At 59.3% G+C, this 23,502-nt stretch overlaps 2 protein-coding genes and 1 pseudogene across 5 annotated transcripts; all 3 read left to right on the top strand.

The window, feature by feature from the left end:
• Positions 1–967: 967 nt before the first annotated feature.
• GNL1 (G protein nucleolar 1 (putative)) lies at positions 968–11,294 on the top strand. 2 transcript variants are annotated; one of them, XM_073311151.1, is made up of 12 exons: positions 970–1,131; positions 3,708–3,876; positions 5,143–5,279; positions 5,646–5,797; positions 5,910–5,981; positions 6,598–6,796; positions 7,255–7,350; positions 7,947–8,147; positions 8,638–8,816; positions 9,081–9,243; positions 9,440–9,580; positions 10,835–11,294. In XM_073311151.1, exons 1-12 carry the CDS (start codon positions 1,059–1,061, stop codon positions 11,137–11,139), a joined length of 1,887 nt encoding a protein of 628 aa, XP_073167252.1. In that variant the 5' UTR covers positions 970–1,058; the 3' UTR covers positions 11,140–11,294. The 2 variants fall into 2 exon arrangements, with proteins under 2 accessions (XP_073167253.1, XP_073167252.1); XM_073311152.1 differs by lacking the exon at positions 5,910–5,981 and having other exon boundaries at positions 968–1,131.
• Positions 11,295–13,740: 2,446 nt separating this feature from the next.
• On the top strand, positions 13,741–17,907 carry RPP21 (ribonuclease P subunit p21). Of its 3 annotated transcripts, XM_073311207.1 has the most exons (6): positions 13,741–13,805; positions 15,410–15,483; positions 16,147–16,247; positions 16,393–16,475; positions 16,729–16,860; positions 17,377–17,907. In XM_073311207.1, exons 2-6 carry the CDS (start codon positions 15,427–15,429, stop codon positions 17,532–17,534), a joined length of 531 nt encoding a protein of 176 aa, XP_073167308.1. In that variant the 5' UTR covers positions 13,741–13,805; positions 15,410–15,426; the 3' UTR covers positions 17,535–17,907. The 3 variants fall into 3 exon arrangements, with proteins under 3 accessions (XP_073167308.1, XP_073167309.1, XP_073167307.1); XM_073311208.1 differs by lacking the exon at positions 13,741–13,805 and having other exon boundaries at positions 15,088–15,483; positions 16,362–16,475; positions 17,377–17,466; XM_073311206.1 differs by lacking the exon at positions 13,741–13,805 and having other exon boundaries at positions 15,092–15,483.
• A 4,135-nt stretch (positions 17,908–22,042) lies between these two features.
• On the top strand, positions 22,043–23,502 carry LOC140897534 (acetylcholinesterase pseudogene; annotated as a pseudogene).

Below are 23,502 nucleotides of genomic sequence, written 5' to 3'. Positions count from 1 at the left end.
ATCATCTATCGATTATCAAGAGAAAAAGTCATATATAATGTAAAGTTTGACATGTCCAGTGGGTTTGGAGGGGGTGGCTAGGGGCTGGGAATCAGGACTCCGGGGTTCTGTCCCAGTTCTGGGAGGGCAGTGAGGTTTAGTGTGTTAGAGCAGGAAGGCTAGGAGTCAGGACCGGGGGGGGGATAGCTCAGTGGTTTGAGCATTGGCCTGCTAAACCCAGGGTTGTGAGTTCAATCCTTGAGGGGGCCGTTTAGGGATCTGGAGCAAAAATTGGGGATTGGTCCTGCTTCAAGCAGGGGGTTGGACTAGATGACCTCCTGAGGTCCCTTCCAACCCTAACCATCTATGAATCTCTAGTCCACTCTCCCTCCTGTTCTCTTAGCTTGAGTAGTCCAGCCCAGTCACTCCCATGCACCTAGACTGAGAGATTTATCATTGTCTCCATGTTTCCTTCTCCTGAGCTTAAATGGGAAGGGATTGGATGGTTTAATACCCCCCCCTTTCAAAATGGTTCAACCCAGTCCTAGCACACCCACCCCAAGCAACAGAATGGTTCAGCCACAGCTCTGCCCTGTAAATACACCTTTAACAAAAATGGTAGAGTCTAGTGTTTCCCCTCTCATGGTACAACCCAATCTCACTGCTCCCAGACCTGAATGGTTTAGCCCAGCCTCCCGCCACTCGGGTGTCCCCCCCTGCTAAATGGTTTATCCCAGACTAGTCTATTCTTAATAGTTCCTCCCCCTTCTCATTCTGCCTCTCCCCATCTTTTAATGGTTTATTCTGCCTCCCCGCTCTATTTCTCTCTATGGTTTCTTCTCCCCCCCCTCAATGGTTTCTCCCAGTTGCCGGCACACACACACACACACACACACACACACGGCTCTCAGTGGTTTATTCCCACCTTCCGCCATGGTTTCTCCCAGATTTCTCCCACCTGGGTTCTCAGTGGTTTCTTCCAGTCACAGTGGTTTGCTCCGCCCCCCTCCCCCTCGGGCCTGCAGAGTGGTTCTTCCCGCTTCCCTCCCGGTGCTGCGGGACGGCGGCCGGGCCGGGACATGCCCCGCAAGAGGCCGTTCAGCGCCAAGCAGAAGAAGAAGCAGCTGCAGGACAAGAGGGAGCGGAAACGGGGTGAGGAGGGGGCGGGGGCCACCGCCACCAACATCTGGGCACCGACCCCTCCTCTACCCCCCCCGCCAACATCTGGGCACCGACCCCCCTCCCCCCGCCAACATCTGGGCACCGACCCCTCCTCTACCCCCCGCCAACATCTGGCAACCGACCCCCCTCCCCCCGCCAACATCTGGGCACCGACCCCCCCACCCTCCCCCAACATCTGGGCACCGACCCCTCCTCTACCCCCCGCCAACATCTGGCAACCGACCCCCCTCCCCCCGCCAACATCTGGGCACCGACCCCCCCACCGACCCCTCCTCTACCCCCCGCCAACATCTGGCAACCGACCCCCCTCCCCCCGCCAACATCTGGGCACCGACCCCCCCCTCCCCCAACATCTGGGCACCGACCCCTCCTCTACCCCCCGCCAACATCTGGCAACCGACCCCCCTCCCCCCGCCAACATCTGGCAACCGACCCCCCTCCCCCCGCCAACATCTGGCAACCGACCCCCCCACCCTCCCCCAACATTTGGGCACTGACCTTCCCCCTCCCTCCACAAGCATCTGGGCACCGACTCCCTTCCCCCTGCCCCCACTAACATCTGGGCACCGACCCCCTTCCCAATATTCGGAGACTGACCCATTCTCCCCACCCTCTCCTGTTCCCAACAAAAATGTATCCTTACAAAAAACACATCTCTCCACCCCAAGATGCGGGGATCCCCACTGTCACCCCCAAACATCTGGGCACTGACCTTTCCCTCTCCCCACCCCAACAACTGGGGGCTGACCCAATCCCGGCACTCGGAATTGCCAGCGGGTCCTGGAGCATGGCGGCGGTGGGGGATTTCGTGGGGGGAGTTGGGCGGGTGAGAGGCCTTGGCGTGTCCCAGTGCCCTATAGAAACTTAGACAACCTCACTGGGCACAAAGGCCCTCTCTCTGGGCACAACAATCGGGTGCTCTCCCCTGGGGCTGCGCTGTGGCAAGCAGGCCCCAGTCTAGGAAGACCCCAGCTCAGCTTGACATCTGGGGGTAGCCAGTCCCAGAGCTGCAAGCCATGCCCTGGGCACGTCTCACCCGCCCCTCTGCGTAAGTCTGACTCTGGGCTCAGGCCCCTGGAGAGAGAGCGCATGCAGCCTGGTGCCTGTTCTTAAAGCATTGAAGACAGCAAACAAGGAAATTGCTAGGCAAAAAACTCAGTGAGGGCTATAAAATAGAGAATAAGCTACGTTAAAGTGGTATCAGCTGGGGCTGGATCAGAGCCAGCGGCCCCTAGAGGGGAAAGGCCCCATGTCCCATTCCCTGCCCCCCTGAGCCAGCCAGTCCCCTACCCTGGGGCTGGATCGGAGCTGTTGCCCCCTAGTGGGGAAAGGCCCTATATCCCCAACCTGAGATGTACCATTGGGCTTTGGGCACCTAGACAATAAGCCAAGGCAATTCCCAGGCAAAAAGCTTTGTGAGGTTTGGAAAATGAGCTGTGTTAAAGCCCTGTTACCCAGAATTCAGGTGGCAGCCGGTCGAGAGCACCAATGTGCAGGACTCTCTCGTCTGTGCCTTGCCAAGGAGCTTGCCCCTAGCCAGGCCTGGCACCTTCCGAGGTCTTCAGAAATGGGGGCATGGATCAGTGTGACCAGGGCATCTGTTCAGAAGGGCAGCTGTGGTTGCCTAAGGTATTTCCAACTGCTGTTGCTACTTGAGTGTCGGGCACAATGCTAGGGGGCGCTGCGCTGCAGGGAGCGGGATGGGGGCTCAGTGGGGGCGCTCTCCCTTTGCAATCAGTGTGACCCCCAATATGGCACTAGGGGGCACTGTGCTGCAGGGCGTGGTACGGGGCTCCCCATGCCGTGTGGTTGTGTTAATGGCATGCCTCTGACCTAGGGCTGGGTGGATGGTGGAGCCCTGCACTCGGGAGTCCTGACTGTTGATGCTGAGGCAGGCTGCGAGTCAGCATTCCTCGGCCCTGCCCCACAAACAGGCTGGGAGCAGCTGATAAGAGGCCCCACCCTGGCCACACTAATCTCCCCACCACCACCACCTTCGTTCAGCCGCTGGCTGACCCTCAGCTCTGCCGCTGACATCCTCTTGGGGCACCTCAGAAATTCCTGCCTGTGGCGATCCTTCACTCAACTCCAGTCCAGAGTCACAGTGTGGTAGAGACAAGGATAGGACCCAGGCGTCCTGGCTCCCAGTCCCGTCCCCCGCACTCCCCTCGCAGAGCTGGGGCGAGAACCCAGGAATCCTGGCTCCCAGCCCCCCTGCTCCCCAACCCACTAGATCCTTCCCCCCCCCTCCCCATTTCATGAGGAATGATGCCATCCCCGCTGCAGTCTCTGAGGGGGATGGAGCCTCTCGTGGGAAGGAGACTGGATCCAGCCCCCACCTCTGTTGCCGCAGACATGCAACACGCTGCAAGCATCCCTGGCTCTGAGCAGCCCTGACGCAGCATCACGGGCCCTGCAGGGCTGCATTGCAGAGCTTGGGTCTGACCTTGGGGCCTTGATCTGTGGACGACGCTGCCATGGGCAGGCTCACAGCCAGCGCCTCCTAGTGGGTAAAGGTCCCTGACTCTTCCCTCTCTGTGCCCCAGGTCTGCCTGATGGCGTGAGGTCGAGCTCCAACAGCCGGAGTGGCAGCCATGAGCGGCGAGAGGACCAGACAGACACCTCGGACAGCGAGTCTCTGTCTCTGCACGTCCGGAAACTCAACCAGCAGCCAGCAGTCCGCAGGCTGGGGGAGCGCAGCTATGACCCCAACAGGTAACGAGGGGCAGTGATCGAGGGAAACTGAGGCACAGAGCCGGGTCACACACAGAGCTTGTGGCAGAATCAGGTGTAGAACCCAAGGGTCTTGATTCCCAGCTCCTTTGCTCTAACCACTAGATCCTGCTCCCTTTTCAGAGGGATAGAACCCAGGTGTCGTGGCTCCCAGCCCACCCTGCTCCAACCCACTAGACCCCACTCCCCTCTCAGAGCTAGAGATAGCCAGGAGTCCTGGCTCCCAGCCGCACCCTGACACACACACCGTCTAACCCTTAGACCCCATTCCCCTCCCAGAGCTGGGGATAGAACCCAGGAGTCCTGACTCCCCCCCCCCGCTTGCTCTATTACCCTTGTTGATAGCTGCAGTGGGATGAATTTGGGCCAATCTGCCGCTTTCGGGTTGGCTCTGAGGTCTGCCCCCTCCTGCCCCCTTGCTGCTGGACGGGGGGTTCTCGTGGAGGGGGAGAGCAGTTTACCTCAGCCTTTCTGCTTACCCTGGTGTTCAAGGCCCGGATCCTGCTGTACCAAAGGGGGCTCAGCCTCCATGGCCCACCCAGGGCCCTATGGCCTTTGAGGCCCTATGCGATGAGTCCAGCCGTGGTAGATCCGCTGGGGAGAGGGGGCTGGGTCGGGGGGGAGTGTGTGGGGGGGTCTTCCTGCTTGGTCGGAGAGATCTCCCCCCAGCACACACAGTGCCCCTGCTCGTCCGCCTCAGCCCTGCCTCTGCAGGGATCTGCCTCTAGGGGACAGGGGGGAGCTGGGGCTCCGTGGCCAGTTCAGCCCTCAGTTTCCCTGATGAGGCTGCCAGCGTGGGGGCTGGTTGGTGCTGAGGTGTGGGGTGGGGACAGGGCGCCTGCCCTGTGAGGGGCTGGGCTCAGACCCCCACAGCGCGTTACACCCAGACAGGAATGATCAAATCAGGCACCAGTGCCCCATGTCCATTCTGCCCCCCGAGCCGACCAGTCCCCCTACACTGGGATGGGATGGGAGCCAGCGCCCCCTAGAGAGGAAAGGCCCCATGTGCCATTCTCCATCCCCCGACCCAGCCAGTCTCCCCTGGCTAGCGTTAGATCAAGTCAGTGTGACCAACTGGCTGAGACACCTCTCATCTGATCTGAAACTAAGCAGGGTCGGCTTGGGTCTGGATGCGGGTGGGTGACCCAGTGGGCAGCCCCCGTTGGGGAGGAGAATCGGGACAATTAGGATCTCTGCCCCCGGGTCTCCCAGCTTGCCTGATGCTCTGCAACTTCCCCCTGCTGCCAGGTATCGGCTTCACTTTGAGCGTGAGAGCCGGGAGGAGCTGGAGCGGCGCAAGAAGGTGGCTCAGGAGAAGATCCTGGAGCCCGTCCCAGAAAGCGAGAAGGAGCTGGACATACAGGATGTCTACAGATCCGGGTCCGGTGAGCAAGGGGCTGCAGTGGGGAGGGGACGTCCCCTGGAGCGGCCAGGATCCTCCTGAATTCTTCTCCCGGCTCTGTCTGTGCAAACGTCCTGTGGCGGGGAGTTCCCCAGGCTGCCCTCCTCCTGCTGACGCCTTGCTTTGTGAGGAACTTGGATCTGGCTGACGTGTGGGCACAGCGGGTTGCGGCGGGGGTGGGGAATAATGGCTGAGGACCGTGTATGGGGGATGGAATCCCGGGGGCTGGCTCCCATCTGTTGGGGTTGCTGGATGTCCCTTTCACAGCTTCTCAAGATTGGGATCCCTCCGTACTGACCTCCCCCCTACCCCCCGGTGTGTCTGTGTTCCCCCCCCCCACCACCAACAGTGCTGGATTTCCCCAAACGCCCCCCCTGGAGCTACCAGATGAGCAAGGAGCAGCTGCTGCTGCGGGAGGAGAAGTGTTTCCGGGACTATCTGGAGGGAATCTACAGCACCTACCAGCCCAGCCAGCTCAGCTACTTCGAGCATAACCTGGAGGTGAGCAGGGGACATGGGGCCTTTCCCCTCTGTGGGACACTGGGTCTGATCCAGCCCCAGGATGAAGAGACTGGCTGACTCAGGGGCTTTCCCCTCTCCGCTCGCCTTGCAGACCTGGCGTCAGCTGTGGCGGGTGTTGGAGATGTCAGACATCATCCTGCTCATCACAGACGTCCGTCATCCGGTAAGGACCCCTTCTCTGCCTGGGATCCCAGGGCAGTGGGGCGGGGACAGCTTATGGGAGAGCCTCATTCCCAGCCACCAGGGTTCTTGGGGTGGGGGTAGTTCAGGAGCCCTGTCCCAAGGCGGCCCCCCACAGGACACAAGAGATTGGAGCAATTACCCCGGGGGCTTTTGGGGGTCCCTTACAAATTGTGGGGGGAACCTGAGGTCTCCCTTCTCTCTTGGCATCTGGACATGACCCTGTGGGTCATTGGGTCCCTTCTTGCGTCCCAGCGTTCCAGGGTATCAAACCAGGATACTGCTCCCCTTCCCACGTCCGTAAAGCCCCTGCATGATCTCTGCTTCCCTCCCTCAACGGGTGCCGTCCCGGCCCGAAGCTGCTGCCACCCCTGCTTCTGAAAGTGATCGGATTGAAGGGGGCAGCATGGATGGGGCGGTGACCATTGCTGACCTCTACAACCCCCCAGCCCTCCCAGAGCTGGGCACAGAACTCAGGAGTCCCAGTCCCGCCCCGTCCCAGTCCCCCACCCAGAGCAGGGCTGGGTTCCCAGCCCTCCCATTCTAACCCACTGAAGCCGACTCCCTTGGCTCAGCCATCCCCGTCTGCCCCCCACCAGGTCATTAACTTCTCCCCTGCGCTGTACGACTTTGTGACCAAAGAGATGAGAAAGAATCTGATCCTGGTGCTGAACAAGATCGACCTGGCGCCGCCAGGACTGGTGGTGGCCTGGAAGCACTACTTCCAGACCCGCTTCCCCCAGGTGCACATCATCTGCTTCACCTCCTACCCCCAGCAAAGCCAGGATCCCAGCACAGGTAATGCATCTGCTTAGGGGCACGGCTGCCTCAGGAAATGGGACCTGGGGACTTTCTTCGCTAGGGGGCGCCAGGTCTGATCCAGCCCCAGAGCGGGGGACTGGCTGGCTCAGGGTTTGGGGAATGGGACTCTGGGCCTTCCCCCTGTAGGGGGTGCTGGCTTCAATCTGGCTGCAGATGAGTTAGTGTCTGGGTATTGGGATGTGACACTGGAAAACTTTTTAGTACTGAGCTGGGAATGGGGGATAGAACCCAGGAGTTCTGGCTTCCACCCCCCATTTCTCTACCCCACTAAGCCCCATTCCCCTCCCTGAGCCGGGGATAGAACCCAGGAGTTCTGGCTTCCACCCCCCATTTCTCTGCCCCACTAAGCCCCATTCCCCTCCCCGAGCCAGGGATGGAACCCAGGAGTCCTGGCCCCTAGTCAAACCTCTGGCTTCTCCCTGTTCGTGCGTCAGTGTTCAAGAAGCGGCGGAAGCGGAGGAAGGGCAGGAGCACGGCCATGGGACCAGAGCAGCTGCTCCACGCTTGCGAGACCATCACTGCTGGGAAAGGTGAGGACCCCGCAGCTTCCCATTCAGCCTGGGGGGGGTGTCCCCAATCCATTGCTCTGATATGGGGTGCTGTGTGCCTGCACGGGGTCCCGAAGCTCTTTCTGGGTTGTAAGGATTGCTAACCCGGTGCTGAGATGCAGCCACCTCTGGGGTGGGGCAGCTGGGGACCAGCCGCACAGCACTGGAGCTTGGCTGTTTGGAAAGGGATGGCGACCCCCCCCCCCCCCCCGTGTGATGGGGACTGCATGGGGTATTTTAGGCAGGCAGAAAAGGGATGGGTTGACTTGGAATTTGGCCAGCACACCAGCGTTCTCTCCATGAGTCCTGGAATTGGTTGGACCATTTATAACACCCCCTTAGGGTCATCACTGTCTTATCCCCTACCCTGCTCCACAGCTCTTCCTGGTGCCACCTGGGGGTCAGCACTGACTGCAAGGGGGAGAGCCTGCCCCCTGCAGCACAGCACCCCCGGGGCCGTCTCCCATCCACACCTTGAGCAGCAGACCCTGCTTGGCTTCCCGCACACTTTCCCAGCCCTAGGGCGTGTGTTACGGGGTCATTGGTTGGCCTCTTTTTGACCCTTTTGCCCTCCCCAGTGGACCTGAGCAGCTGGAAGGAGAAGATAGAGCGAGACGCGGCCAGCGCCCACCTGCCCGCTGAGGTCTCGGAGGAGGAGGAGGAGGACGACGACGAAGGGGCGGCCGTGCTGATGGAGCACCAGACTGATGTGGCCATGGATGTCGGGGTTCCTTCCCAGGAGCTCTACAAGGACGGTGTTCTGACTGTGGGCTGTGTGGGTGAGAGCACCCCCCCACCGGAGGGGGCGGAAGGGGGTCATACTCCTGATCTGCTGCTTGGGGGCCCCTTCGGGCTGCTGAGGATTGCGGGGCAGTAGCTGGAGGGGCTGGATAATGGGTGCAGGGGAAGGGGTGTCTGGGTGGAGGACAAGGGATTGCCATGGGGTTTTGAGGGGGCATCTGAGGGCGGACGGTGTCCGGGCGGTTGGGAAAATGGGGGGGGTGGCTGCTGTGGAAGAGGGTTTGAGGAAAGGGGTGGTGCGGGTTGGGGGGCAGTGCATGAAGGGGAGACACAGGATGTCTTGCGGGCGGGTGGGGGGAAGGGGGCATGCAGGGGGGATGGCTGGTGCTTTGGGGACAAAGTCTGGCTGGGGGGGGTTGGGGAGCTGGATCGGAATTGGGGAGGACCTTGGTGGGGAGTGGCTTTTTCTGGGTGGGGGCGGGGCCTTGGGGGGCTCCGCCCACCGTGTGACCCCGCCCCCTCCGCCAGGGTTCCCCAACGTGGGCAAGTCGTCGCTGATGAACGGGCTGGTGGGGCACAAGGTGGTGAGCGTGTCCCGGACGCCCGGCCACACCAAGTACTTCCAGACCTACTTCCTGACCCCCACCGTGCGCCTCTGCGACTGCCCCGGCCTCATATTCCCCTCCCTGGTGCACAGGGAACTGCAGGTACCTCCCCATCGCCACAGCTCTGGGGGGGGAGAGTTTAGTGGCTAGAGCCCGGGGAGGAGGGGGCTGGGAGCCAGGACTCCTGGGTTCTATTCTCTTCCCCTCCCCGTACATCAGCTTCCCCCCGCTATGTAATACTGGGATAACTTATGCCAAATCCCTGATCATGGCGGCAGTGAGACATCTTCCCCCTGCTGGCGGATGCTGGCATTACACCCAGTCTCCCTGCCCTCCCTGAGCGCTGCTTTCTGTCGGTCCTTGCAGATCCTGTCTGGCATCTACCCCATCTCCCAGATCCAGGAGCCCTACAACGCCGTGGGGTACCTGGCCAGCCGCATCCCCATCCAAGCCCTGCTCAAGCTGCGCCACCCCAATACCGAGGAGGGCAAGCCCGAGACCCGGTGGTGCGCCTGGGACATCTGTGAAGGTGAATGGGGTCTGAGCGCTAGGGGGGGCGCCATGCTGCAGGGAGCAGGACAGCAGCTCAATGAGAGGGGTGCTCTCCCCTGGCAGTCAGTGCTGGCGGTAGGGGGCTCTTTGCTGCAGGGAATCGGGCGGGGGCTCAGTAGGGGGCGCTCTCCCCTCACAGTCCATGCTGACCCCATCTCACCCTCTTTCCCCAGCCTGGGCCGAGAAACGCGGTTACAAGACGGCCAAAGCAGCTCGTAACGACGTGTACCGAGCTGCCAACAGCATCCTGCGGCTGGCGGTGGACGGGCGCCTCTGCCTCTGTCTGCGGCCCCCCGGCTACTCCACTCAGAAAGGTACTGGGCTGGGGAGGGGACAGCCCTCCCAGGGCATTGTGGGTATTTACCCAGCATCCCTCTGGGAGTCTGGGCAGGAGAACCAGATCCTACGGATCCAATGGAAGGTTGCCTGTAATGGCCACGGGAAGGGGAGTAGCCAATGACAAGTCGTGTTGGGCTAGTGATTTTTCTACCTTTGGTTGCCCTCAGGGAAAGGCCAGGAATGGCTGGGAATTCACCCCAGTGACTCGGCAGTGACCCTTTCTATGACAGAATTTTAATCTCAGCCCCTGAGCGAAAGGTTGATGAGTTTTTAAGGCTCATTTAGCCCGATATCCAACCTACTAGTAATTCTAAAATCCTTCCCTCTACACCTCAGCGATTATTGACGCTGTTGCTATTTTAGAGCAAGATCCGACGGCTGGAAGTTGACGCCAGACAGATTCAGGGTGGAAAGACGTACGTTTTGAACAGTGAGGGGCATTGGCCATTGGGGCAATTTACCAAGGGCTGTGGTGGGTCACGGGCAGCTTTTAAATCAACGTTGGATGTTTTTTTTTAAAAGGGCTGCTCTGGTTCACACAGATTAAACCAGGGCCTGTGTTATGCAGGTGGTCAGGCGAGAGGATGTTGGCCTGAGAATTCGTTAATGAAATTAGCGAGCAATGATTTTTACTCATTGCTAACAAGTCTCTGCTCTTTTAAATTAACTCTACGTATAATAATCAGTGGTAGTTAACAGTCTTGCGGACGGACTGCTTTCTTCCTTCTCACCACAGAAGTGTGCTGTATAAATATGTTACCGTTCACGTACTCGTGTGTGTGTGTGCACACATAGAAAATCTAAGAGATGAGTGAAAATCAGAATTACCATTATGCAGGAAATTCTGATATTTTGCCTTTTTTTTTTTAATTTGAATCAGGTTGAAAAAAATCAAAAAATTTTTGAAGATGGTTGTGGGGTCTAGTGGTTAGAGCGGGGGTTCTGGGTGCCAGGACTCCTGGGTTCTATCCCCAGCTATGGGAGAGGTGTGTGTGTGTGTGGGGAGGGGGGGGTCTCATAGATTAGAGCAGGGGGGGCTGGGAGTCAGGACTCCTGGATTCTAGGCCTGGCTCTGGGCAGGGAGTAAGGTCTAGTGGTTAGAGCCGGAGGGCTGGGAGCCTGGACTCCCGGGTTCTAGTCCTGGCTCCGGGAGGGGAGTGGTGTCTAGTGGTTAGCACATGGTGGTGTACCCTCACAGCTCACCCCTGACCATCTGTCTGTCCCCGCAGCCATGTGGGAGCACCATCCCGAGACAGCAGAGATCGCCGCCCTGCAGGAGGCTCACCGCAAGCACAGCCGGCGCAGTTCAGAGGAGGAGGAGGAGGAGGAAGAGGAGATCTCCAGCTCTGGGGAGGAGGAGGATGAGGAGAAGGACCGTGATGCTGATGAGGAAGAGGAGGAGGAGGAGGAAGAGCCAGCTGCCTCCAATGCGGGAGGGAGCAGCACCCCAGCCCAGGCCCCACCCAGGAGGGTGCTGAAGGGGAAACTCTCAAGCCGGAACTTGTTTGCTTTGCTGGGGGAGGACGAATGTTAGTGGCTTCCCCTGCTGGACAGATTGAGAAAGGGGGGGAGGAGCACCTGGCTACAGGCTCCGCCCCCTGCCTTGGCTGAGCTCCACTCCCCCATTCTCCATGTTCATTCCCATGCTCTATAGTCTCTGTATATGAATAAAGGTGATGTTTATTTCCAGACCCGCTTCCGTCATTGGCCGGGACACTGGTCTCCCTCCCCAACCATTGCTCCATCTATCCCAGGATCTCCACCTCCCTCCTACATCACACCAATGGGCTCATCTAGCCTAATATCCTGCCTCTTCAGATAAGACCCATGGGCCCACCTAGCCTTGGTATCCTGCCTTCCCTGATCAGATCCATGGGTCCATGTAGCTCAATATCCCAGCCTGGTCCTTCCTGCCCTGGCTCAGAGCAATGGTCTCTGCTCGGGCCTGTTCATTTTGGATCATTTCTGTTTATAAAAAAGGCTAGTTCCTTTTAGTCTTCAAACCTTGGTTTGCTGCAGAAGCATCCTGTTCCCCGTTTTCCTGTGGAACTCCCTGCCACAATATTCTCGCCCATACTGCTCATGCACCACGAAGCAGAGAGCCACTCCCAAGTTCAAGCAAGTGCTGGCTTTGCTGAAATATCTGCTCCAGAGGTGGAAGCGAGGACCGATCGCTGGGGCTCTGTTTGGGCAGCATTGTAACCCTTTTCCCCTCCTCGGGCAAACTGGTCACCTGGGACTGACCCCCCCGCCCCTTGTTCAAAATGCTCCGTTGGGAGTGCCCGAGCTTTGGGCACATGGCTGCCCTGGCAGCAGCCCAAAGCAGGGACACCAGAACGGGGGGCAGTGACCCCTCCACTTTTTACTGGCCCTAAGTGCGAGTGATGGGGGGGTGCCTCAGGGAGAAGGGGCAGAGTCAGGGCGGGGCCTCAGAGGGGAAGGGATGGTACGAGGGGATGGGGCCATGGTTCAGGTGCCCACAGGCCCCCTTCTTTTAGGGATCTCCTGTCACCCCTGGCCCAAAGGCCGCATCCAAAGCACTCATAAATTTGCAACAGCTTTTTTTTTTAAATCAGCAAATCAACACCGATGCCCGCGATTTGCAGAGGAGCTTGTATCGTCCCCGCCAGCCGAAGAGGAATCGCTCCTTCGTCTGTTAGCTTTGTCCTCACCATTAACCTATGGAGAGAAGGCAGCCTTCAATGCCTCCCACGAATTACCTCTGGTCCTTGAGTTGCATGTCATTAGAACAGGCCTTTTAGTGATCGATCCAAGGAGCTCAGTCTGTGTAGCTTAAAAAAGAGATGGTTATGGGGGAGCTTGGTCACAGTCTCTTAAGTCTCTGCATGGGGAACAACTATTTTAATAATGGGCTTGTCAGTCCAGCAGAGATAGGCCTAACACGAGCCAATGGCTGGGAGTTGAAATTTTTAAATCAAGCCTGGGTATTTTTCTAAAAGCTCTGCTCTAGGAATTATTTTGGGGAGTTTCTTTGGCCGGTGCTGTACAGGAAGTTGGATGAGATGGTCAGTGATCCTTTCTGGTCTTGAATCTAGGAATGCGTGGGTCGAGGGAGTGGAGGGGCAGCCAAATGTTTTGAACTATGTTTCTTCTCATAATGGTTCTGAGATGCAGCCACTTCTGGGGTGGGGCAGCTGGGGAAACAGTTATCATAGAATCATAGAATATCAGGGTTGAAAGGGACCTCAGGAGGTCATGTAGTCCAACCCCCTGCTCAAAGCAGGACCAATCCCCAACAGTTGCAGGATGACGTTGCATAGGCATCATTCATCCAGCCCTGAGATGCAAGTTGGGAGCTGGGTAACAGCCACACAGTGACACTGCACAGAGCTACTGCTCATCCAGCGCTGAGATGCAGCCACTTCTGGGGTGGGGCAGCTGGGGAAACAGTTGCAGGATGATGTTGCATGGGCATCATTCATCCAGCCCTGAGATGCAAGTTGGGAGCTGGGTAACAGCCACACAGTGACGCTGCCCAGAGATACTGCTCATCCAGGGCGGAGATGCAGCCACTTCTGGGGTGGAGCAGCTGGAGGACAGTTGCATAGCAACACTGCGCAGGGATCACTCATCCAGCATGCAGATGCAGCCACTTTTGGGGTGGAAGGCAGCAGCTATTTACCTACCACTAAACGCTGACAATTTAGGACAAGAAGGGATGGGGGAATCCTCCTAAATCCAATGGAAACCACAGGATGAATTCCAGGGACGGGGATACATAATTGCCTCAGCTGGGATCCAGCCAATCCAATGCAGTCAATCCAGCCTTGCAAAAAAAGGAACCAGCCACATATTATCTGAAATTAGGCAAAGTAAAAATGCCCCCAACTGAGCCTCCACCCCACTCCCTGCAGCAGAGCCCCCGCCTAGCGCTGCACTGGGGCATCGGGGTCAGTACTGACTGCCAGGGCAGAGCGCCCCCTGCTGGAGGGAGGGGGAATGACCAGCAGAGGGTCAGGGCTGTGCTGAGTCCCGCCTAGGGGCGGGAGAGCTGGGGGAACCCGAGGGGGCAGGTGCAGGAGGAAGGGGTGTCGCCCCCCGCCCCATGGTGTGCCGCAGAGCCAGGAAAGCTGGGAAACTACATTTCCCAGAGGCCTTTGCTGCTGCAGCAGCTACGTCAGCTGGGGGCTGGGCTGGGCAGGAAGAGGCTGCAGCTGTTGGTGTCTCCATGTGACTGAGGTCCGGGGGAAACGGGGGAGGGGGCTGGGGGGGAAATAAAGGGGGCTGGCAGGGTACAGCCAGGAAGGGGATCTAGGGGCTAAATAAGGGGGGCTGGAGGAAGGAGGCTGTGAGGGGAGGGGGATCTGCGAGAGGGGGCTGGTAGGAGGGCAGGGGGGATCTGGGGAGGGGGCTGGCAGGGGAAGCGATAGGGGTTTGGGGGAAAAGGCTGCCAGGGGAGGAGAGGGGATCTGGGGAGGGGGCTGGCAGGGGAGGGGAGAATAGGTCTGGAGGAGGGGACTGGCGGGGAGGGGATCAGGGGAGGGGAGAATAGGTCTGGAGGAGGGGATCTGGGGAGGGGGCTGGCAGGGGAGGGGAGAATAGGTCTGGAGGAGGGGACTGGTGGGGAGGGGATCTGGGGAGGGGAGAATAGGTCTGGAGGAGGGGACTGCCAGGGGAGGGGATCTGGGGAGGGGGCTGCCAGGGGAGGGGAGAATAGGTCTGGAGGAGGGGACTGGCGGGGAGGGGATCTGGGGAGGGGAGAATAGGTCTGGAGGAGGGGACTGGCGGGGAGGGGATCAGGGGAGGGGAGAATAGGTCTGGAGGAGGGGATCTGGGGAGGGGGCTGGCAGGGGAGGGGAGAATAGGTCTGGAGGAGGGGACTGGTGGGGAGGGGATCTGGGGAGGGGAGAATAGGTCTGGAGGAGGGGACTGCCAGGGGAGGGGATCTGGGGAGGGGGCTGCCAGGGGAGGGGAGAATAGGTCTGGAGGAGGGGACTGCCAGGGGAGGGGATCTGGGGAGGGGGCTGGCAGGGGAGGGGAGAATAGGTCTGGAGGAGGGGACTGGCAGGGGAGGGGATCAGGGGAGGGGAGAATAGGTCTGGAGGAGGGGATCTGGGGAGGGGGCTGGCAGGGGAGGGGAGAATAGGTCTGGAGGAGGGGACTGGTGGGGAGGGGATCAGGGGAGGGGAGAATAGGTCTGGAGGAGGGGACTGCCAGGGGAGAGGATCTGGGGAGGGGGCTGGCAGGGGAAGGGGAGAATAGGTCTGGAGGAGGGGACTGGCGGGGAGGGGATCAGGGGAGGGGAGAATAGGTCTGGAGGAGGGGATCTGGGGATGGGGCTGGCAGGGGAGGGGAGAATCGGTCTGGAGGAGGGGACTGGCGGGGAGGGGATCTGGGGAATGGGTGGCAGGGGAAGAGATAGGAGTCTGGCGGAGGGGGCTGGGAGGGGAGGGGTATATAAGGGCTGGAGATGAAGGAGGATTTTGGAAGGGATGGGGGTTTAACGAGGAGGTGGGGGATGTTCAGTTGGGGTGATCTGGGGGGAGCAGGTCTAGCCTTATAAGGTTGGGGGGAGCAAGAGGGCAGCAGACCCCTCCCCCCACAATACCAGAATGGGGCCCTGCTGCCCCTCCTGGAAGAATAATAAAGCCCAGAAGCCCCCTGTTTTTGGGGGACAGATCCCAGCTCCGTGTGTGGGGAGTCACTAGAAATGGGGTGGATTGTGAAAGCGCCCCCATCTGGGGTAATTGCTGGAGGCAGCATGGAGCCGGCTGGGGCAGGGGCAGCTAACAGCCCCTTAGGGGACTGGCTGCCCCTCCCTCAAGTATCTTCCCCTATTCCAGACCCACCCCCCACCACGATGTCAGCCCAGGTGAAGGATAAAGAGGCTTTCCAGAGGCTCAGCTTCCTCTACCAGGTGAGGTTGGCGCCCCCTAGTGCTGGGATCCCAGCAGGGATGGGGGTTACACCCCTAAGAGAGACCCTGGGAGCAATTTCCCCTAGCCCCAGGGCCGTGGGGGGGAGATTTCTGGGGCTCCCTCCAGGATTCCTGAATAGAGCATGGGGCAAAGAGGATTGGAGTATCTGCATGTGGGGTGGGGGTTGGGGGGATTGGAGGAAGATGGAATTGGGGCGACTGGGAGGGAGGGGGGATTGGTAGGGCAAAGGGGTCACGTGGAGCCGGGGAAGATGCGGGGGGTGGGGAGTGATATGGGACTGGGCGAGGGGAGGTTGGATGGAGATGAGGCTGGGGGAGAGGGGAATCGGTGGGAGGGGCGACTGGTGGGGGGAGATGGGGTTGGGGGATCAGTGGGACTGGGGGAGGAGGATTGGTGGGGCTGGGGGTAGCGACGTGGGGCTGGGGGTAGCGACATGGGGCCAGGGGGAGGGGAGATCGGTAGGATGACATGGGCGAGGGGGTAATGGGGGGGTGACGTGGGGCTGGCGGGAGATCAATGGGGAGGGGAGAGTGACAGGGGGCTGGGGGAGGGAGGGTTTGGGGGTGACATGGAGCAGGGGGAGATGTGGGGCTGTTTCCCTCACTCTGCATCTCTTTTTTTCCCCCCTGCCCACTCCTCAGGCGGCTCACTGTGTCCTCGCCCAGAACCCCGAGAACCAGGTGCTGGTGCGATTCTACTGCCATGCCCAGCGCAGCATCAGCCGCAGGCTCGTCCTGAGACAGTGAGTGTCGGGATACGGGGCCTTTCCCCTCTAGGGCGCGCCAGCTCCCATCGGGCCCTAGGGGGCGGGCACTGGGCCATGGGGCCTTTCCCCTCTAGGGGCCCATCTCCCCAGGCCCAGCCCCTGTTTGTGTTTTCCCCCTCAGGGACCCATCGGTGAAGAGAACCATCTGCAAATCCTGCTCCTCCCTCCTGGTCCCTGGCGTCAGCTCCACCGTGCGCCAGAGAAGTGAGTGCCGCCCCCTAGTGGGGAGGGATCAGTACTGCTGTGGGTGGTTGGGAGCCTGGACTCCTGGGTTCTATCCCCAGCTCTGGGAGGGGAGTGGGGCATAGTGGTTAGAGCGGGGGCGGGGAGCTGGGAGTCGGGACCCTGAGAGGGCGGTGGGCTCAGGTGGCAAAGCCTTTCCCCATGCATGCCTGTCTGTTCCTGGTCCCTGACTCCCTGCCCTTCTCTTCCCCCCTCCCCGCCACCCCCCAACCAGGGCATCGTGGCCGGCGTTGGTCAGTTGTACGGTGTCTCTGCTGTGGCCAGACCAAGCGCTTCCCAAGCAACCCAGGGTACAAGCTGTGGGCGGAGCAGCCTGAGGCCCTGCTGGAGAACCAGCCCCAAGCCGGTGAGAGGGGACAGCATCCCAAGGGTTAATGGGGGCGGTGTGGGGCTAGAGCCCCTGAGGGGAGGAGTGGGGCATCTGGAGGCAAGGCTCAGCAGGGAGGATTGGGTGGGGGGGTTGCTGGGCCCTGGATTGTTTTGTCACTGTGTGGGGAGGGGGCTGGATTGATCTGGGGGGGATCGGGAGGGATTAGTCACAGAGGGGTATGGATTGGGGTGGGGGAAGAGCCGGGATTGGTCTGGGGGGTGAAGCTCGCATCAGTGGGGGGTGGGGATTGGAGGGAGGAGAAGCTGGGGGGGTTGGTCAGAGCTGGGATTGGGGTGGGGGAAGGGGCTGGGATTGGACCGGGTGGGGGGACTTTGGGGAGGGGATCTGGGGGTGGGGGAGGAGCTGGGGTTGGCCTGTGGGGCAGGATAGCCATGGAGAGGGGATATCAGGTTCAAGAGGGGGAGGGGAGAATTTGGGGACAGGGGAGCAGTGAGAATTTCCTGCATCTCCATCTCGTCTCTTCCCCTCCAGACCAGAAACCTGCAGCCCCCCAGGACCCGCCAAAGGAGCCCTCAGCACAGAAGGCTAAAACTCCCAGTGTGGCCTTCGGTCTCGAGAGCCACCCCACTCCACAGAGGACCGCAGAGGCCGGGACCCGGGTGGGGAAAGGGGGCCCAAGCAGGAGGTAACCCCGTGAGCAGGGGTCAGTGGCTTAGGGCCTGATCCCAGCGGGGGCTGGTAAGGACAGGCCTGGAGCAGGTTTTAGGAGACTCCGTTCGTGAGAGAGGTGCCAAGACTGATTTGAAAAGGGGGAAGAAGAGAAACGACCCCCTCAAAACTATCCACTCCTGGGGCACTGGCTGGCTCAGGGGGTGGGGAATGGGGTATGGGATCTTTCCCCTCTGTGGGGCACCAGCTCCCATCTGGCCCCAGGGCGGGGGACTGGCTAGCTCAGGGGGTGGGGAATGAGACATGGGGCCTTCCCCGTCTAGGGGGCGTCGGTTCTGATTCAGTGGGGGTTTTTTGGGGATCTTGTCTATTTATAAACAAAAACAAATTGCATCTCTGTGTGTATTTTTAGAAGCACGTTTCCTGCCGCAGGATCTTTTATGGGCTTAAAACAAGCTGGTGGGATGGAACCCCTCTAGGATTACGTGTAGGGGAAATGGAGGGGACTCCTGGGGTGTGGTTCAAGGACGGAGGGACTATATGGTCCTGGCTAGACTTGATGGGGGGCTGATGGGAGAAACCCTTTACAGTTACCAGTGGGAATACTAGGGACTGGGATGTCCCATGGGAAGCGTTTGCTCCCCTGGCTGGTCGGCTGCGGCTCTTCTTGCTTGGCCCCTGGTTCGCTTCCCGGTTTGGGCCATCAGCTGGTTGGGGTGTTACCCGCACAAAATTCTCTGTTACACACTCTAGGGCACCCACCTTTACCCAATTTCTAGGGCTCAAGGTGTAAGCCTCTTAATTTAGGCACCCACACCCACTGTTCCCTCTAAGCTGGGCGCGCACACAGATCCTAAACCCCACGCACACGGTGAAACACCCGCGCGCACAGAAATTTGCCCAGAAGCACACCAGTTTGCACAGAATAAACTTTTTGCGCACACGGCCTGTCAAAAATTAGAGGGAACATTGCCCCCACCCTTTCCCAGTTTCTAGGGCTCCAGATGAAAAGCACCAAATTTTACCCTTCCGTGGGCTCTAGGCTCTACTCCTCCATGGGCTCTGGGCTAACGCCCTTTTCCCGCGGACTCAAAGCAAACACCCTTTCCCTGTGGACTCCGGGCTTAATTTTTTGCAGGTTTACGGGGTCTTTTACCAGTGAAAGAGCCCTGCACAGTAATATCCTACGTAACCTCTATTTATTAACAATCACCAAAAAGCAGACTGCACATGCTACATCTGCAATGCACACCACTCCCAATAAGACAGGTGAACTTTTCTTGATGGCCAGTCGGGATCAGGTCCATCTGGGGGACCCTAGTTTCTGCACGGTGTCATTGGCAGGGTGTTGAGGTCTGGCAGCTCTGATCTTGGGGCTGTGTCCTGGAGTTGGTTCCCCAAGAACTTTCTGTTGGACCCAATTTATAAAGTGAAACTCGAGCCCTGCTTAGCTCGACCTTAACCAATCAATATACTAAAATGTTACTAACCAATCCTGACAAAATTCTCTAACCAATCCTACCCCACCACCTTAATTAATTTACACCTAGCAAAATTAATTATACAACAGACAGAAATAACCAAAGAACCAGGCAGAGCTCATCCAGACAAACAATAGGGAAGCGGGGACCATAATGACAAAACAGTAAAGAAAGGAGAATTTCCTAACCACAACTATTGATAAGTGATTTCTTGCCAGACAGAATGCTATCAAGCTAAGTTTTCTTTAACCATCTTAAGATCTGTTTCTTTATCTGGTGATAGTGGGGGCCATGAGGACGGGGTGTCCTTCTTAACAGTTGGATATTACATGGTTTTAATGTAAGTTAGATGGAATGTGAAGATGTGACTTCCTGCTTCCCCGCTGCTCTTTTAATCTGGCTGCAGACGAAAGCTTTAGGCCTTGCAATATGGCTGCAGACAAAGGCCTTATCCTTCCAGGGGCTTTTCTCCTTAGACAGGGCTGGGGTCCTCTCATGTGGTGGGGCTCCTGCCGTGCAGGTGGAAAGCAGAAAGAATGAGAGACAGGATGGAGGGTGGGGGCGGGGGGCAGAAAGCAACAGGACAAGGGAAGGAAAAACCATACAGGATCCTCCGTGGCTTTGTGGTGCTGGATGCCTTAGGAACCCTAACACGCGGAGGTGAACACCAGGAGCAAGGCAGCCGGGCTCCCTCTGGGGATGAACATCCCTTAATCTGGTTTGCTGCCGGGGTCCTGGAAGCTGAGATAAGGGGCGACGTCCAGGTTGGGGGGATATATGAGCTGGGGGACGAGAATGATTCTTTTGGTTTTTTCAGTGTCTCTTTTTAAGCAGCCCCCCAAAAAGGAATACAAGTGGGGGAGAGTTTCTCCTCATTATTTTGGCCACCAATTAAATCCATTTCCGGAAGGCCACATTCGGCATTGGTAACTTTGTTCCCACATTTACTTGTTTGTTAAGTATGACCTCACCACACTCAGTGGTTTGCATGAGCAGGGCCCCTGCTGTCTGGACTGATTCAATTTTTGTCTGGTTTTTCTTGCACCTGTTCCTAACATGGTGTGTTTATTGAAAAACAGCTAGACTTCTATTTCATGGTTAATTCTCTGCCAAGCAAACGGTCCTAGGTTAGTGTGACCTCTGATAAACTTTCCCACACTTCTCACAATTAAACTTACAAATGGGGGACATTTTTTAGGTCCAGTGATCACAACAGACCCCAAAGATACTTAAACTTAATTCAAGAAGGTCTCCCAAGGATATGCAGCATGTTGTCCCAAACTCCACCCTCCTCCTGGAGTGAGGAAGAGAAACCAGGAGTCCTGGCCCTCAATACCCCCTGCTCTAACCCACTAGCCCCCACTCCCCTCCCAGAGCTGGGGATAGAACCCAGGAGTCCTAGCGCTCAGCACCCCCATTCTAACCCACTAGCCCCCACCTAATTCAGGGTGGTTCAGAGCAGTGTGCTGGCCCTCTTGGTCTGGCCCCCTTGATCCTGCCCTGTGCCCCCCTGGGGATGACACGTCTCATTTCCATGCAAGCGGCAGATCCATGGCAGGCTGCCTGGTCTGTTTGGCACTCATCCTCTGTCCTGCCCGCAAAGGAGTTTGCTAACCCCTGTCAATACAGCAGGCAGTGGGGTGGGGGAACCCTGCAGCTGGAACCCTGATCCCTCGCATATAAAATGTCCTGTCTCTTCCCCCCAAAGGGGCTTCCCTTCTGGCTCCACCAAAATCCTGCTGTGGGTTGAACTGGCCATGGGATTTCCCCTTCACCTCCTGTTACCCCTCTGTGCCACCCCAGAGTCATCTGCATCTCAGGAGCGGCAAGCAAGCCCCAGGCAGCGGTCCTGTGACCCTGCTACCGTACCCCAGAGGTGCTGAACTGGGTCTCTGAGCCCATGGACCCTGCCCCGGCATCCCTCCAGCCACCTTGAACCTGGGCCCTATGCGTGCACAGCCCAGTGAGCTTGCTGCTGCCAGGGTGAATAAACTCGGGTGGCTGCTCCCTGGCTGGTGCTCTCAGCACCGGAGACGAGAACCGTTTGGCTCCCGCATCGGCAGATCCCTCGCTCTGAGTTGGGAGCCACAGAGCCATGCCTGCAGCAGCGAGCCGGTCAGGTGAGTCTGCGTAGCCAGGGGTGAGGAGTGTCCCTCGGGCTCTGCGATGGGCACAGAGTGGTCAAGGGGTGACTGGTGTAAGGGGAGCTGGAATTGAGAACTCGACTGGTAGCTTCCCAGCTAATACCCCTTCCACAGACCCCACCCTGAGAGCTGGGGATGGAACCCAGGAGTCCTGACACCCAGCCCCACTTGGCTCTTACCTCCCAGACCCCACTCCCCTCCCTGAGCTGGGAGAGAACCCAGGAGTCCTGACTCCCAGCCCTGTCCCCCCTGCTCTAACTCCTAGACCCCACTGTCCTCACCATGCTAGGGAGAGAACCCAGGAGTCCTGACTCCCAGCCCTGTCTGTTCTAACCCATTAGACCCCACTCCCCTCCCCGAGCTGGGGCTAGAGCCCAGGAGTCCTATCAATCAGGGTTCTCTCCCCAGCTCTGGGAGGGAAATGGGGTCTAGTGGGTTAGAACAGAGGGGGCTGGGAGCCTGGACTCCTGGATTCTCTCTTCAGCTCCAGGAGGGGGCATGTGGATTTTTGTCCTAGCCTTTTGGCATTTTCCCCTGGCATAAAGGGACCTCTAGTTGCCTGCAGAGGGAAATGGGGCAGAAGGCAAAGTGATACAGATCTGGGAGCTCAGCAGAGAGCTGGAGCCCGGGGCAGGCTGGTGTTGAGGGGGTGGCTGACCGGAGACGGTGTTTACCAAAGGGGAGCCAGGCTTCCTGCTCGCATGAGGGTTTAAATAGTTAGGGCTGCAGCACAGAAACTCCCCCAGCAGGGGCGAGGCCCCATATCCCATTCCCCACTCCCTGAGCCAGCCATTCCCCCCTGACCTGGGCTTGGATTGGAACCAGCACCCCCCTAGAGGGGAAAGGTCCCAGATCCCGTTCCTTGTAACTCCCTCTGGGGCCGTCTCCCTTCCAGCTGCCGCGATGCTGGGACTCCTCCCCGCGCTCCCCTGCCTGCTCCTCCTCTCCCTGCCAGGCCCCAATGACGACGGCACCATGGTGCTCACCACCAGCAGCCCCATCCGGGGCAAGTGCCTCCCGGCCGGCTCCGGCACAGTGACGGCCTTTCTGGGCATCCCCTATGCTGAGCCCCGCCATGGGGGCCTTGCGCTTCCAGACACTGTTTCCCCATCAGCCCTGGAGCCACATCCTGGAGGCCACCGGCTTCAGCAACACCTGCTCCCAGCCTCTGCTTACTGGTTACCCTGATGCCTATCAGGACGCCCAAAATGCTGCAGTCTGAGGACTGCCTCTTCCTCAACATCTGGGTGCCCCATCCCCGGCCCCCTGCGCCGGCCCCCGTCCTCGTTTGGATCCACAGCAGGGGGTTCTTCATAGGTGCAGCCTCCATGGAGCTCCAAGACTGCTGCTTCTTCGCCGCCACCGAGAACGTGATCGTGGCCTCCATGAACTACCCGGCTGGGGCACTGGGCTTCCTGTCCCTGCCCCCAGCTGCCCCGGGGAATGCCGGCCTGTGGGACCAGTGCCTGGTGCTGCGCTGGCCGTGGGTCAATGGGGCCACCTTCGGTGGGAACCCGGCCTGTATGATACTCTTCGGCCAGAGCGCCGGGGCCTCCTCGGTCAGCTTCCATCTCCTCTCGCCGGGGAGCCGGCCCCTCTTTGCCCATGCCGGGCTGCCGAGTGGTGCCCATGCCTTTCCCTGGGCCTGGATTAGCCCAGAAGCGGCCAAGAAGATAGGCCAGGCGCTGGGCCGTGAACTAGGCTGCCCCGATTTCGATGACACCGCCCTGGGGGGCTGCCTGCAGGGGAAGGAGCTGGGAGACTTTGGGAAACGCATTATGTCCATGCCTGGGTCTGTGCCGACCGTCGACGGGAGCCACCGAGACTCTTGGAGGCTTGGCACAGCCAGCCTACACCCCTCCTGGCCGGCGTCACGGCTAACGAAGGCTCCTACATAATCATTGGTGCCCGTAACTTCACCAGGGTGAACGCCGGCCACATGAGCTGGGCGGAGCCGCTGGAGGTGCTGAGGGTGACAATGCTGGGGCTGCCGTGGGAGGCCGTCCAGGCGGTGGCACAGGGGTACGGCCAGGAGAGGCAGGGCCCGGCACGGTACCACCGCGCCATGGCTCACATTGTCAGTGACTATCATGCGGTGTGCCCCATAGCCAAGCCGGCTGGGCAGATGGCGGAGGCCGGCGGTCCCGTGTACATCTACGGCTTCACCCGCCACCCCAGAGTCTTGTCTTCCCCCAAAGGGATGGGGGATGCCACATGGCTCCGAGGTGCCCTACCTGTTCGGGATGCTGGCGTCCATGGAGGGAGCCAACCACACGCACACGGAGGCCGAGGTGGCGCTGAGCCGCAGGGTGATGCGCTACTGGGCAGAGCGGCAAAGAGTCCTGTGGCACCTTATAGACTAA

Source organism: Lepidochelys kempii, chromosome 14 (genome assembly GCF_965140265.1).
Source record: "Lepidochelys kempii isolate rLepKem1 chromosome 14, rLepKem1.hap2, whole genome shotgun sequence".
Lineage (NCBI taxonomy): Eukaryota > Metazoa > Chordata > Testudines > Cheloniidae > Lepidochelys > Lepidochelys kempii.
This window is presented reverse-complemented; position numbering and strand designations above follow the sequence as displayed.

Bases quoted from the DNA above. Each gene is read 5' to 3' on its own strand.
- RPP21 (XM_073311206.1), top strand. From the start codon at position 15,277: ATGGGGTGGATTGTGAAAGCGCCCCCATCTGGGGTAATTGCTGGAGGC. The intron at 15,484-16,146 runs GTGAGGTTGGCG...CCCACTCCTCAG, and splicing joins GGCTCAGCTTCCTCTACCAG to GCGGCTCACTGTGTCCTCGC. The intron at 16,476-16,728 runs GTGAGTGCCGCC...CCCCCCAACCAG, and splicing joins CTCCACCGTGCGCCAGAGAA to GGCATCGTGGCCGGCGTTGG.
- GNL1 (XM_073311151.1), top strand. From the start codon at position 1,059: ATGCCCCGCAAGAGGCCGTTCAGCGCCAAGCAGAAGAAGAAGCAGCTG. The intron at 8,817-9,080 runs GTACCTCCCCAT...CGGTCCTTGCAG, and splicing joins TGGTGCACAGGGAACTGCAG to ATCCTGTCTGGCATCTACCC. The intron at 9,244-9,439 runs GTGAATGGGGTC...CTCTTTCCCCAG, and splicing joins CGCCTGGGACATCTGTGAAG to CCTGGGCCGAGAAACGCGGT.